Source organism: Mirounga leonina, unplaced genomic scaffold, assembly GCF_011800145.1.
Source record: "Mirounga leonina isolate KUSES-001 unplaced genomic scaffold, KU_Mleo_1.0 Mir_127, whole genome shotgun sequence".
NCBI lineage: Eukaryota > Metazoa > Chordata > Mammalia > Carnivora > Phocidae > Mirounga > Mirounga leonina.
In genome coordinates this window covers 11,686,247-11,701,112 of record NW_023270316.1, presented here as the reverse complement: position 1 = coordinate 11,701,112, position 14,866 = coordinate 11,686,247, and the positions used below count along the sequence as shown (strand labels likewise).

At 35.5% G+C, this 14,866-nt stretch overlaps 1 protein-coding gene across 2 annotated transcripts in view; it reads left to right on the top strand.

Moving 5' to 3' along the window:
• TM9SF2 (transmembrane 9 superfamily member 2) overlaps positions 1–14,866 on the top strand; it is a 70,696-nt gene that overhangs the window by 16,238 nt on the left and 39,592 nt on the right. For both annotated transcript variants that reach the window (XM_035003117.1, XM_035003118.1), the window contains exons 4-9: positions 4,263–4,390; positions 8,498–8,627; positions 9,689–9,813; positions 11,585–11,696; positions 12,972–13,051; positions 13,820–13,928. In XM_035003117.1, the coding sequence (XP_034859008.1) occupies positions 4,263–4,390; positions 8,498–8,627; positions 9,689–9,813; positions 11,585–11,696; positions 12,972–13,051; positions 13,820–13,928 (684 nt within the window). The remainder of the gene's footprint in view (positions 1–4,262; positions 4,391–8,497; positions 8,628–9,688; positions 9,814–11,584; positions 11,697–12,971; positions 13,052–13,819; positions 13,929–14,866) is intronic.

Sequence of the window (14,866 nt, the reverse complement as noted above, 5' to 3'; positions counted from 1 at the left end):
TTTTCCTTTAACTCTCTACTTTGGGATCTGTCTGCATGAACACATTTGTTTTAATCGCTGTAACTTGACTCCCAAATTTTATTCCCCAGCCTAATCCTTCCCGCAGAGTCTCATCCTTGTCTTCTGTGACTTAGACCCTATGGTTAGCTGCCTTCTCTGCTTTCTCACTAAACACTGCCATCTATTTTTCTTGGCACTTCATTGCACCGAGCATCTGTCCAGCAAATCCGCACACCTAGAGTGGTCCCACTACCCATCTTAGTCCCTCTAGCACTGTACTGCACTGTGAAGCACTGGGGAAAAGACACAGAGTTTGCTAGTTTAATCCACATAATTGTACAAGTTTACAGTTTTCAACCATAAGTCCTCTTAAAATACTGCAATTTAAAATTTTCTACCCTAAAGATACCAGTAATTTAAAATTTTTTTCAAAGACGGGTGCCTGGGTGGCTCATTTGGTTAAGCATTTGCCTTGGGCTTAGGTCATGGTCCCACATTGGGCTCCCTGCAGGCAGTCTGCTTCTCTCTCTGCCCCTCACCCTGCTTGTACTCTCTCTCTCTCTCTCGCTCTTGCTTTCTTTCTCTCTCCCTCACTTTCTCTCTCACTCGCTGTCACTCAAATAAATAAATAAAAACTTTAATTTAAAAAATTTTTTTTATTTTCAAAGACCGATTTGAAGGCATATGGGATTAAGTTACTGGGGAGAAAAGGCACTCAAAGCGTATAAACATGGGTGTTACTGAACAGGGCAAACATATTAATTACCTATCATCTTAATTGTGTATCACTCCCTGATGTGATATTTTGAAAGATTACTTTGGAAGTTATTGCATTGCTTTTATAGGAGAGGGTGATTTTCAGGCAGATTTATTAAATTATACAATCAACTTAAGATATTCCTGTGGTGTCTCAGCCCCAACATTCTGTTCAGTGATGCCTTCACCTTGAGAAATGATGGAAGAGAAGAGTATCAATAACATCTTCAGTGAACTTGAGGGACAGCAGGAGTTTCTTGCAGTAGACAGCCCATAGCAGATTGCAGATAAACAGAGGGAAGACCAATAAAATATTCAAAGCCCTGGAGAGAAGTTTTGTCCCTTTGGGGTAGAATTTAAAGGCAAATTACTTCCATGGTAGGCTTCCATCCAGGGTATATTTATTTACAGGGAAAGACAGCCTTACTTATACAAAGGACCCTTCTTTTAGGCCTACTACTTTGCAGATTTAACTGTGAATCAGGAGTTGAGGTAAAATAGGAGAGCAGGAGTGCTTCAAAATGAAGAAAGATGTACATCTCCTATTTTCTATGGGTTTCCTAGAATTTTTTAGGATCAAGATTAAATCTTTAAGTCCCAACCTTAAAGTGACAGAGCAGGCATTTCTTAAGACCAAGGCATATAGGCAAACAGAAATATGGGGCTGAGAGATTAGACTTGTCCAAGCCAGCCATAAATGTATTGACCCATATTTTTTTTAAAAAAAGGTTTTATTTATTAGAGAGAGAGAGTGAGAAACAGCATGAGAGGGGAGAGGGTCAGAGGGAGAAGCAGGCTCCCTGCTCAATGTGGGACTCGATCCCAGGACTCCAGGATCATGACCTGAGCCGAAGGCAGTCGCTTAACCAACTGAGCCACCCAGGCACCCAGACCCATATTTTTCAGTATTGATTCAGTATTGATTCTTTGTCCTTTATTTTCACTGAATTTTGCCTTATTTTAGATCTGCAGTAAAAACAATAGTAAAAACCAGAAACAAAACAAAACCCCAAAGGTGCTTTGCTATCTTGTATTTATGAATTCTTTTGAGGTCGGAAAAACAGCAGTGCCAGGTTGTGTGTGTTATATGAAGCTGGAGCCACATTTCATCCCAAATCTAACCAATCATATTCATTCATTTACTTAGTTAACACGTTTGTGCCAGGCATTGTGGTAGGTGTGGCATACAGCAGAGACCAGAGACAAAAATCTCTGCCCTCGTGGATCTTATATTCTGATGAGGAGAAGGAAACAAAATGAATTACTAAAATACATAGTGTATCAGTTGCTGATGGAAAAACTATCAAAAAATATATCAGGGAAGGTGGATGGAGAATTGGCAATTTTAAATGGGCCAGTGAAAGTCTTGCTGAGAAGGTGATATTTGAGCAAAAGACCTGAAGCAAATAAGGGAGTGAGCCACGTGAATATCTGGGAAAATGTTCTCTGTGAAGAAAGCAGCAAATGCAATGGTCTTAAGGTGTCAGCTTGCCTGGTGTGCTCAAGGTACAGAAAAATGTTGGTGTGACTTGAGCAAATGAGCAAGATAGAGAATAGCAGGAAATGAGGGCAAAGAAGCAGTGGGAACAAATCACATAGTAACTCATAGGCCACTGTAAAGACTTTGGCCTGTGTATCTGAGCAAGATGGTTAGCACTGAAGGGTTTTGACTAGGCTTAGATTGTGATAGGATCACTAACTAGGGCTGCTGTGTTGAGGATGGACCATGGGAGGGGAGAGCAAGGAGAGAAGAGGGGAGACCGGTTAGGAGGATCTCAAAATCATTGAGATATGTATGACCTGAGAGTAGCTCAGACCATGGGGTAGACAGGTAGGTGTTGTGAAGTGGTCAAAATCTCAGAAACTGGTTACATTTTGAAGGTGGGGTAAGCGCAACAGAATTTGCTGAGGGATAGGATGTGGGGTGTGGGATGTGAACTTTCTGTTTTCTAGAATGGGACAGTCTCTGGGAAGAGCAGGTTTGGGGGGAATGGGAAATGAGGCATCTAATTAAGGATGTGAAATAAACACTTGAATATATGTGTCTGGAATTTGGAGGAGGGGCTCAGGCTAGATCTATACCTTTGAGAATCATCATTAGTGTATAAATGGTATTTAAAGCCAGGAATTGATGAGATCCCCAAGGGGGAGTGGGTATAGATAATGTAAGAGAAGGATTCCAAGGATTGAGCCTTGGGGCACTTGGTGTTACTAGGTCACAAGATGAAGATTCAGAAAAGGAGACTACCTCAAAGTTGGGAGGATTACATGAGTTAATAAATGTTTATTATTATGATTAAACATCCTCTCTGGTTTTGCTGTCTTCCTTCACAATTGAACACACAGTTGACTTGCCTAAACCCGGTAAGCATTGGATTGATTTGCCACTTTCCATATAACTAGTAATATCTATCTCTGCTAAATTTAAATTTGACACCTATCCCTCTGATTCCTTAGTATGTGTACTTTTTTTTTCATTTTCCTCTCTTTAAAAAGGTACCTACAAGATGCATATAAGGTCAAGAATATTAAATAATTGTACAGACATTGCTACATTTACAGAAGTAGCAATGCACCAAAACTAAACTCTTGGCTGACAGGTGGCAGCAGTGGGCTACCCTTAAAGCATTTGCTTGTCAGCTGATGCACAGAAACCTGTTCAGGTGTTTTAATAATGTACAAAACAATGGACCACTTAAAAGTGAAACATATGCAGGTTTTTTTTAACCACCTGTAATAAAGTTGGAGTGTATGGAATGGTATACAATTATGGACTATAGTTAGTTTATAAAGTAAATTATAGCCTTTAGAAAACTAGGAAATACATTTTTAAAATGAAGCCGTAAATGGATCCTGATAAAGTAAACTTACATTATGAATACCATTATTTTTACACACATGAAATAAGTCCTAGACTTCAAAATTGGAGGAATCCTTAGTTTTTTAACTTTTAAATTATCCATTACTATCTGTTTCAGTTTTATTATTAAATAAAATCCTGAAAATTGACAGCCTTTTCAAATGTGAGTAAAAAGAATCATGTTTACCCTGATTTAGACATCCAAGTCTGACTTTTTCTTGTATCATCATAGTCTGCTACTGCTGAATCTCTCTTACCTGGCACAAGGGGGCACTTAACAAATATCCATCAAATGAATATATGGACATAGAAACTTGTCTGCTTATTACTAGAAAGACTGATGTTCCATTTTGTTCTGCATGTAGTTTTTTTCCCCTTCTCGGATTCAGTTACATTTAAAAGGTGGGTGGATTGAAATTACCAAAAATAAAAATAAAAACTATTACTTATCAAAAGAAAAATTGATTTAAATTTTTAGAGAAACAGTAAGACTAAAATTTAAATGTGATTGAGCGATGAGAAATTTAAAAATATTATCAATATTAGTGCATTGAAGTAATTTAAGGAGACTAGTACTTTTACTCATGGCGTAAGTGTGAAGGACCTAGATATTTTTTAACTTGCTTTTCACTTTATTTTAATACAGTTCACATTTAATAAGGAGGAGACCTGCAAGCTTGTCTGTACAAAAACATACCATACAGAGAAAGCTGAAGACAAACAAAAGTTAGAATTCTTGAAGAAAAGCATGTTACTGAATTATCAACATCACTGGTAAGACATGGAGATTTTAGACTTTTGTTACTTTCCTTTCCTAGATGCCACCTGTTTCATTGAATGTATAAATTACTTCATTAACTCTATAAAACATAGCAAATCAGTTGATTTCCCTTTTTTGTTGCTAGTAATAGCATGAAGTATGACTTCTACTTGCCAAGGATTACTAAGGTTGATGGCTTACAATATCATCTCTTAACTGCTTAGATTACTGTAATATTTGGTACTTCTTTTGGTACATAGACCTGGTACCTAGGGCACCCTTCTTTTTCATATGTAGTTAACAAGAGCATATTTATGCTTTGAGAAAAGGACCTGGATCAGCCATCTAGAAAAATACTGTTATTTTATACTTGTAGGCCATGAAAGAGACCATGGGAAAACAAACTTAAACTATGTTTGATGTTTGATAAATAGCATCTACTGCAAATAAAACACTTGAATTTTGAGTAACCTGTTTTAATTTTATACACATGGTGTTACACTAACTAGGTCTTTACCAGTTTGTGTTGTAATCAAAAAGCATGTAAACCTATTTTATTTTTGCTTCTAAAGTAGTATCGACTCAAAAAAATAAAAGTAGTGTTGAGTCATTATACAGAATTCAAATGTGGAATATTTAGAAAAGGGTCTAAGGAGCCAACTTTTCAAGTGTAATCATTATTATTCTTCCAGATAATTTTGCTGACAAATGCCTTTATGCTATGTGGAGTCCTAACTTACAAATGTTTTGCCTCCTCAAAAAAGTATAAGGTGTTGGAGGTAGTGAACAGAAAGACTGTCTTCATGGACTTCCTCTTGAATGTTTGTCCTATTAGTATCTCAGATTGACTCATTTGCCCACACTGAGGGAGGTTAGGAAACATTGATCTCAGTTTGACATGCCCAGATCCTATGGTTCAAAACTATGCTTGGAGCCTGTCATTCTGTCCCTTCTCCCTTCCATATACACAGAACAAAAAAGTCCTAGGGAGGGGCAGCCTTGGGTCACTTACCCATCCACGAACTAGTCTGTGATTAGGGGGATTTACTCTGATTGGCCAGATGGGTAGAATCTGGTTCAGTCTGCTAAACCATACAGGAACAAGTTTCTCATAGCAGGGCACTGTTAGAATAAGGAAGGAAACTTGCCTGATTACACTTGTGTCATCTTCTTCCTCATGTGACCCTCAGTGTAAATAGGAACTTGAAATCTCCTTATTTCTTTGGTTTCTAGTAAGCCAAGAGCTTTTTTCTTCTAGGCTACTGTGAGAATACCATGTAATTGCTGAATCAGTATAACTTGGGGTACATTTGTTTATTCATAAATAATTGGTGCTTTTTCTTTGCTTCAGATTGTTCTTTAACGGTCTTCAAAATGATACCTAAGGCTCAGTTCTTATAGTTTCACGTTAGCCCCATCCACCCCCATTTACTCTAACAACTACTCATTTGTTGGTGGAATGAAAGAATGGCTCTTCAGGCCTACAGGTTATTTTTAGCTATTTCTTCTACCCTCTGTTCTTAGAATACTGTTTAGAGGCTTGCTCCTAAAGGTACTAGAAACACCTCCCCTTCGATAGTTTCCTTATGGTAAAGTACTTAGAAATATTTTTAGCTGATTCATGACACAATTAATATAGGTCCTATTTTGATGCAAAAATGCATATAATAACAAGAATAAATCATTTAAAAGAGTTTATGAAGTTAGAAAGCATTTGATAATGAAATTGACTCAATAATTTTTGATGGGTGTGAAACTATATTCTGCCTAAAAAACTTGAAACTTGCTGGGGTTTTCCCCATGACATTTTTAACCGTATTACCTTTCAAATGATTAGAATGACTGAATATTAGCTAATACAGCAACGCATTATAGAGTTAATTAAGAATAGTTAATTTTCTCATCTAAATTGATGAATACTTGAAATTCTTATTTGGAATGTTAGAATACAATTTGAGGATCTTGGCTTACTCTGTCAATAACCTAAGCTACTTCTTGATTTTTGAGAATGACTAATGTTTTGATCTTAGCGCCAGACATTTGAATTCCTTTCAACTCTACTCTGCATGGTTTGTAATTATACATCTTGCCAAGTTTCTAGATGTTTGTGACATTTCATTTATAAAAGTAGTATTATAAAGCTAGTTACCACAGTATTTAAATTTTTTAGGTTCATAGCTTATTGGACGGAGAGGGGTCTTTGAAGATATTTTAGTCAAGTGGGTTCTAATCCTGGATCCCAGCAAGCTAGCAGGGGAGGGGAATGATATGCTGTTTTCAAAAATTCAAAATCCTAGCAGTGTAAATGTACACTTGTTAAAACTACAGAGAGTAACTTAAATGCCAAGTTCCTTTGCTTTTGGCTACAATTTTCTGAATGCATTGTGGTAACATGGGTTATTCCATTGTGATCAGAAACTCTGGGAATTTAATTTATTGGGGAAATGAGTTATAAATAGATGAGATTTCATTAATAGAAGTGTTTCAAATGGAGTCCATGGAAGGTAGAGGAAAATAATGGAAAGGAGTCCTTGATGGTTAAAAAAACAACAAAAAAACGGGGCCAGTCATTCAACCTTTATCCTTTTGAGTCCTTTTTTTTTCACTGTATCAGATAGAAAATAAGATTTTTAGTATTTTTGGTGTTGTATATTCAAATAACTAACTCGCTAACTTATTAGCAAAATTTAAAGAATTTAATTTTTATTTACTCAACTTATTAGCAAGGGAGTAATTGAAAATTATATTCTTTAAATTTTCTTACATTTATTTCCAAGTGTTTGGGGCTTTTTTGTTTGTTTTTTGTTTTGTTTTTTAATGCTTCCTATTGCCAGGAAAAGGTTATTGCGTCAAGGCATCATATAAATGATAAGTTTAGGATGCTTGCTTTTAAAAAGTCTAAATTGCTCCTTAATTTCTCATTTTGTAACTAGCACTATAATTTTTATGTAGTACTTTCTCTACTATGATAGTTTAAAGATATTATAATTAATATATTGCTAGTATATATTCATTGATTGAACTTCATTCTCTAAAAAATTGAAGCAATTAACTGACTGTTTAAGCCTCTAAAAAATCTGAATTATTTATTTTATGTAGCATTGCTTTATGCTTCTAATATTTTATAGCCTTTTTCATGGGAACTACTGGCCTGCTGGTTATAATAATAAGCAACTTAATAGTGTAGGTGATTCTAAAATTTGGTATATTGGGTACTATTAAATAGCATTTAAATGTGACGAGACATGTTTTATTAGGTCATTAATGTATACCTTGGGTGCATATAGAATCATAATTCTACTTCCTAAGGCATACATTAATTAACAAATAAAACATGCCCTGGAGTGTAGTCTTATGACTGTAATATAGCTAGTATATTTTTAGTAATTTTTTTAATTTGTATCCTGTAGTGTGCTCTTGGCATAAGGGACCACATGCTCGGACTTTAATGTAGTTAGACAATGCTACAGAACCTTATTCTTTACTTATTCTTTATTTTTATCCCTTAAGTTCTTTTTCACTATAGAACTTTTAAATTTTGTTTCTCTAGTTTTATAGCAGCATTTCTTTTAGACAAAAGTTGGATTTACACAGCTTTAATAGATAATACTATAATTTTCACTCTTTTCCCCTGGCCCTTAAGTTAAATATTTTCCCATCTTGCAGTTATGTTCCTCTCCTTTTTATTGAATTACCAAGTAATAAAGGACATTTGCTTCTATATTGTTCCATCAGATTATTCCCAAGGAACTAGATACATTGCTTTGCACCTAACTTAGAGCTTTGAGTATTTTGCTAAAGGTAAACTATACTTATGTATCTAGATAATGATATTGTTAAATTAGCAACTGCAGTAAATTAATTTATAAAATTCCCTTTCCTATATACATTTATAGTTTCAAAGAAGCTATAAAATTTTTTTCTTCACTGTAGTGTATCAAATATTGACATAATGCTGTTACTTATGAAATATACCACATCTTATCAAAATTCTTTTATTGTAGTTTTGACATCTTAAGGCATTTATAGACATTTAAATTTTATGAAGTGGTAACACAGCTTTGGGCACCATTTCTTAGTCATGTTCGACGATTTCTAACTTGACTTATTTCTGTGCATAGGATTGTGGATAATATGCCTGTAACATGGTGTTATGATGTTGAAGATAGTCAGAGGTTCTGTAATCCTGGATTTCCCATTGGCTGTTATATTACAGATAAAGGCCATGCAAAAGATGCCTGTGTTATTAATGTAAGTTCATGAAAAACTCTGTGCTTTTTTTAAAAATGTTTTTTTGGTATGGAAGGATTCAGTCTTTACCTGGACAAAATTTGTTATAGTCATTGGACGAGTGTAATTCAGATGTTCTGAAGCACAGCTACTTAGACCTTAAACGTAGGCCAGATTAACAATGTATAAATTTAATTCTAGAACTAAAATAATTCAGATTTAGTTCAGTATTCACTGAAAGTGTCTGTTATATGCTAAGCACTATGCTAAGGGCTGGGACTTTGTATGTTCTGACTCTATTAAAAGTTAGACTCATAAATCTTACATATATATTTTTAAAAGTAGATTAGTGGAGTACCAGAAAGACCTCATTATAAGTTCATGAAGTTTGTATTACAAATTTAAGTCCATAAAATATTATATTGCAGAAGTTTGGTATTACACCTATTTTTTTAAAAGGTAAATGCCTTTATGGCCATTCTTTTATATTTAAAAATGATAGTAAAGTGAAGATGTTAATAATAGAAAGTATTAAAATTATTGGGAATATATATTAAATGTTGTGTAATCAGGTCAATCAAGTTTAATCTCTTAATTAATATGACTTGATGGTAGAAGTTAGCATAAGCTTGATCGTGAAACTGGTTACATTGGCTAATGCTTCTGGGAGAGTTGACCAGAAACACTTAAATAATTTAAGTTATTGGTTTAGTCTGGTTATAAAACTTCCAAGGAGGGAAAGTGTTGAAATGTGTAAGATCTAGCATGCTCAGAACATGTAATATTTTAAAATGTATTTTGTTAGTTTTATCGTAAGTGGAAAGATAGAAAATATTAGATGTGTTCTTTTTAACAGGTACCTACTTTTATGTAAGAATTAAGGCATTAAAGAAACCTAATTTGTACTCTGCCAATTAGTTGTGGCTTATAGAGAGTTTAAGCTTAAAACATAAAGATTTTTTTAATGGGGAAGGATTAAAACTCTGTCTAAGCTCAAATTTTCCTGCTTGTTGTGCCTCATTATAAAGTTTTGTTTTGACTCTTGTATAGCCAGTTTTCTACCTTTAAGTTCTGTTCCATAGTCAGAATTCCATGAAAGAGATACGTTTTACATCTTCAACCACGTTGACATCAAAATATACTATCATGTTGTTGAAACTGGGTCCATGGGAGCAAGATTAGTGGCTGCCAAACTTGAACCAAAAAGGTAACTATACAAAACAGGTAAATAAATGTGGGGGTGCCTGTCTGGTTCAGCCGGAAGAGCACGTGGCTCTTGATCTTGAGGTTGGGAGTTGGAGCCCCACGTTGGATATAGAGGTTACTTAAAGGGGGGCACATGGCTGGCTTTGTCAGTAGAGCACGCAACTCTTGATCTCAGGGGCATGAGTTCAAGCCCCATTTTGGGCATACAGCTTACTTAAAAAAATAAAATGAAAAGAAATAAAAAGAAATTAAAAAGTAAGTAAATATAAGTGAAATTATTCCCAAAGAATAAATATTTGGGGCCTAATTAACTTTTTCTTTAATCAGTATTCTGACATAAAATCTGGCATTTCAGGATTGATTTTACTAAAACTCTCTTTAGTGTGATTGGTTATTGAGTTGTGAGTTGTCCAGAGAAATCATACAGATATTTTTTTTCCTGTTAAGGTAAGTGGTCAAGCCAAAGTGCCTTTTTGTTTTGTTTTTTAATCAGGAAGTTTTGACACCTTTGCCGTGTCAGCTTGGAGTGGAGAATGTGAGTGGTTGGGACAGTGTTTTCTTTTATAGTGGAAAAGCATTGCCTCTAATATTTTGCAACTTGACCTCTCATTAGAGGCCCAAATGAGCTGATTTTTTTTTTTTTAAGATTTCATTTTTTTAAGTAATCTCTATACCCAACATGGGGCTTGAACTTAGAACCCTGAGATCAAGAGTCCTACACTCATCTGACTGAGCCAGCCAGGTGCCCCCTCAAATGCGCTGATGAGTGCTATCATTTCTAAAATCTCCACGCACTGTTAGATGCCATTGTGTGAGAAGTCACTGAAAGAGCATTTCTTCCAGTTGTCAGTATTTTTAGTATGAAAGTACTTGTCTTTTTTTGATTGAGTATTCCATTTTTTTTTTCACATTTCCCCACACCCCCCTCCACCTCACCATTGAATTAGCCTTTTTCCCATGCCACTGCTGGTAAAGAAATGCATGCCGGGGTGCCCGCGCGGTTCAGTTGGTTGAGCCTGGAACTCTTGATTTCAGCTCAAGTCGTGGTCTCAGGGTCGTAGGATCCAGCTTTGTGTGGGGCTCCATGATCAGCGCTGAGTCTGCTTGAGATTCTTTCTGTCCCCCTCCTCCTCATCCTGCTCTCACGTGCACACTCTCTCTCAAAATAAAATAAATAAAATCTTTAAAAAAAAAAAAAAATCCGTCTCTCTCTGCCCCTCCCCCCGTCTCATGTGTGCACTCTCAAAAAAAAAAAAAAGCATGCCATTATAAGATGGCAGTTAATTTAAACTCCCTCAGTGTTTATTTTTGTTTTTTTAAGGTACTTACTTTGGAAAATGTATTTCAGAGAGAGCCCACTCTCATGAGATGGGGGAGGAGCAGAGGGAGAGGGAGACAGACTCCATGCTGAGCAGGGAGCCAGATGTAGGGCTTGATCTCAGGACCCTAACATCATGACGAGCTGAAATCAAGAGTTGGACGCTTAACCAACTGAGCCACCCAGGTGCCCCCTTTTTTTAAAGATATTTAATGCCCTTCAAGTATAGTGCTTTCAAAAGTTTGTTTCTAATTTTGAATAATAATTTCTTACACATACCTATAACTAAGTCCGTTATTTATATGAAGTAAATATTTGTACTATTAAATGTGACAGGAATAATTTTGCCTTTGACTACAGTAGTAGCACTATAAAATATGTAGAGTCTCTATAGTCTTTACCCCATTTTTAAAAACTACTTTATCAGCATCTTGCCAAAATGTTTCCTCCACAGCTTCAAGCATACCCATATAGATAAACCGGACTGCTCTGGACCCCCCATGGATATAAGTAACAAGGCTTCTGGGGAGATCAAAATTGCCTATACTTACTCTGTTAGCTTCCAGGTGAGTTTGTTTTTATCTCTAGTATAACTCAGAAATTGATTTTAAATTCATACTACTTAAACTAATTAAAAATATTAATGATTAACCTTGTCACATAGATAAGCTTTTAGTGAGCTGATTTGGAATAGTTTGGCAGTGCACCAGGCAACATAATCACACTCAAAACTAAGTCTCCATTTAAATGAGAAGTATAGTAAATTGGAGAATTGAACCTGATTAAATGTTAAGTCATAAGAGATACATAAAAGACAAAATGTAGAAAATAGGCATAGATAATGGTATGAAAATGTCAAAGATTTATGTAACAAGCATTTGGGAAAGCAACATTCTTTTAAAGTCTGAATTAGTATAAACTTTAATGGAGTGTTCCCTGATAGTAGATGATTTATATAGGTTCTTAGGGAATTCAAGGGAGTGTTTTCATTAGTGGAGAAGTTTCTTAGGAGGAAAGTACAAGTTCACTTTATGAGAATCTGAGGCACTATTCCACCTCTACTTCTTTTTCTTTTCTTTTTTTTTTTTTTAAAGATTATTCTTTAGTGTGCGTGTCAGAGGGAGGTGGGTAGAGGGAGAGAAGCAGACTCCACATTGAGTGCAGAGCCCGACGCAGGGCTCGATCTCACCACCCTGAGATCACAACCTGAGCCCAAACCAGGAATTGGACACTTAACCGGCTGTGCTACATAGGCCCCTCCACCTCTGTTTTTAATAAACTGTCTTGGTGATCAAGTATAGTTGTGATGTTTACTCTCCCCCATGTAGTGTGTAATTTTGCAAACCTAAGGCAAAGAATACTATGTATTTCTTTCTAGGTATTAAGAGCTCATTGTGGGTGACACCTGCCAGATGCTCAGTTATGACTGTAGTGTCTCATGAGCATAGATGGCATCAAAGAGAATAAAAAATACGTTATACCACTCAATTTTTTGAAAAAATTAGTGAGTACAGTTCTAAATTTTGATATCTAAAGTAAACTTTTGTTAAAATTTAAAGCAAGACTTCAAAAAAATACAGATAACTAGGTACTTTTAGGAACTCTTTTATTATTTGTTATTTACTGCTGAAACTCATGACTAATCCAAGTTATGATAATGAGAAATTACATTCATTAACTGAATGGGAGGTCAGGCTATGAGTGGAAACGTTTGGATTCTTAATATATTTTGTCAGCAAATGCTTATTTATTTTTTGGTTGGTTGTTTTTTTTGTTGTTGTTGTTGTTTTTAGCAAATGCTTATTTGAAGAGTTTTGTTTTCTTTTGTTTTATCTCCCTAGGAAGATAAAAACATCAGATGGGCATCCAGATGGGACTATATTCTGGAATCTATGCCTCATACCCACATTCAGTGGTTTAGGTAAGAGTACAGAGTTAATCCACTTTATGCTCTGGGCTTACTCTGTGTTTTGTCCCTTTGAACATCTCCTTCATTCTCTAATCCTGTCTAGATCTCCAGAAGTCTGGGCTTTTGAATTGGATAGACTTGTGTTCAGTCCTGGTCAGGTCACTGTTCGTGAGTCAGGCGAGTCACCCAGTTATTTAGAGTCCCATTTCTTTATCTGGAAATACCTGCCTCACGAAACTGTCCCTGAGGATTAATGGACAATGAATGAAACAGAACATTTGAGCACCTTACCTGAAGTGGAAGAAGCTATGCTCATGTTACGACTATTTATTATTATTATTATTCTCTTCAGAGCATGACTCAATTTTTATCTGGAGAGTTGTTCGTGGTGTCGTCACTTTCCTTTTTCTGCTTTGTTGACTACCTTTTGACACTCATTAACTTACTGAGTAAATTTGTTTGTCATAAATTTCTTGAGGATACAGACCTTTGTTGATCCCTGCAGCTTGTATTGCATTTATTTGGGCATAGTACTTATTTAATAATGTTGACCACACATAAAAAAAATTCTAGTTCTCAACAGATTATGATGAGATTATTATGATAAGTATATAAAGTTATGTATCCCCTAGAAGGACACATAATAGAACAAAGCTCATTGAATCTGTTGGGTTTTAGGTCAAAGTTCGATTTTGATCAATACTGTTTTAATGTTACTGATTAAATATTTTAAAAAGGTAATTAAGCTGCAGATTAATCCTGACGTGTTTATTTCTACAGCATCATGAATTCCCTGGTCATTGTTCTCTTCTTGTCTGGAATGGTGGCTATGATTATGCTACGGACACTGCATAAAGATATTGCCAGATATAATCAGATGGATTCTACGGTGAGTGAAACATTTGACCTGCTAAGGATAGTCTTTATTTAGTTCTTTGGAAAAAGTTGAAATAATGGCTTTAGACAGAATCTTTCTTCTTAAAAGTTATCCTGAATCCACCTTTTCAAATAAGAAAGTGATCCTTAAGAATTGGTATTCTCTAGAACTGTAGTCGCTCCAGCGTTCAGAGCTGCACTGTTCACAGCTCCATCTGTGTTAGTGCATTGGTGCGGAGTGAGCGTAGGTGCCCAGCTCCAGGTCTGTCCCCTGTTCTCACGGACATGCTGTCAACTCTCAGATTTTCCATTCCCAGCCTGCACTCGACTCGTGAAACAGCAAAGTTGAGTGGGATAACTCCCAAGCAGTTTTTATTTGTGTGTATGTTTAGCTTTTTAAAATTAATTTTCACTGAATTTTATCATTTTAGCCTTTTGGTATATTCAAAGTAGTTTAATGTCCCAATCTCATTTATTCTCAAAACACTTAAAGTTACATAAGTATGTTATACATTTTATACTTTTTCATTGTATAGCAGCTCTTTGATAAAATTTCCACAAGAATCATAGTGACTTGTAATGAATACAAAAAACTCAGATTTTATTGCTTTCTTTTCCCCGACTTCTTAGTCTTTTCCCCATAACTTTTCTGTCCTAATCAGGAAAAGAATATACAAATGTTTATAAGCTTTTTAGCATTTGTACGCTACAGTCTCTTTTCCATTATTTTTACTGATTATTAAATATTTTATTAAAATAATTTCAAAATACTCTTCATAATTGGCAATTTCAAATGGTATTTTCTTCTTCATTTGTACCAAGGTGCCATGGGATAGAGGCCATGGTACCCTGCTTCCCCTCTTGCTCCCATTCCTTTTTCCTCCCTTACTGTAGTGGTCCGAGCAAGTCTGTTCAGACATAACTCAGATCATTCACTCCTGCTCACAGCTG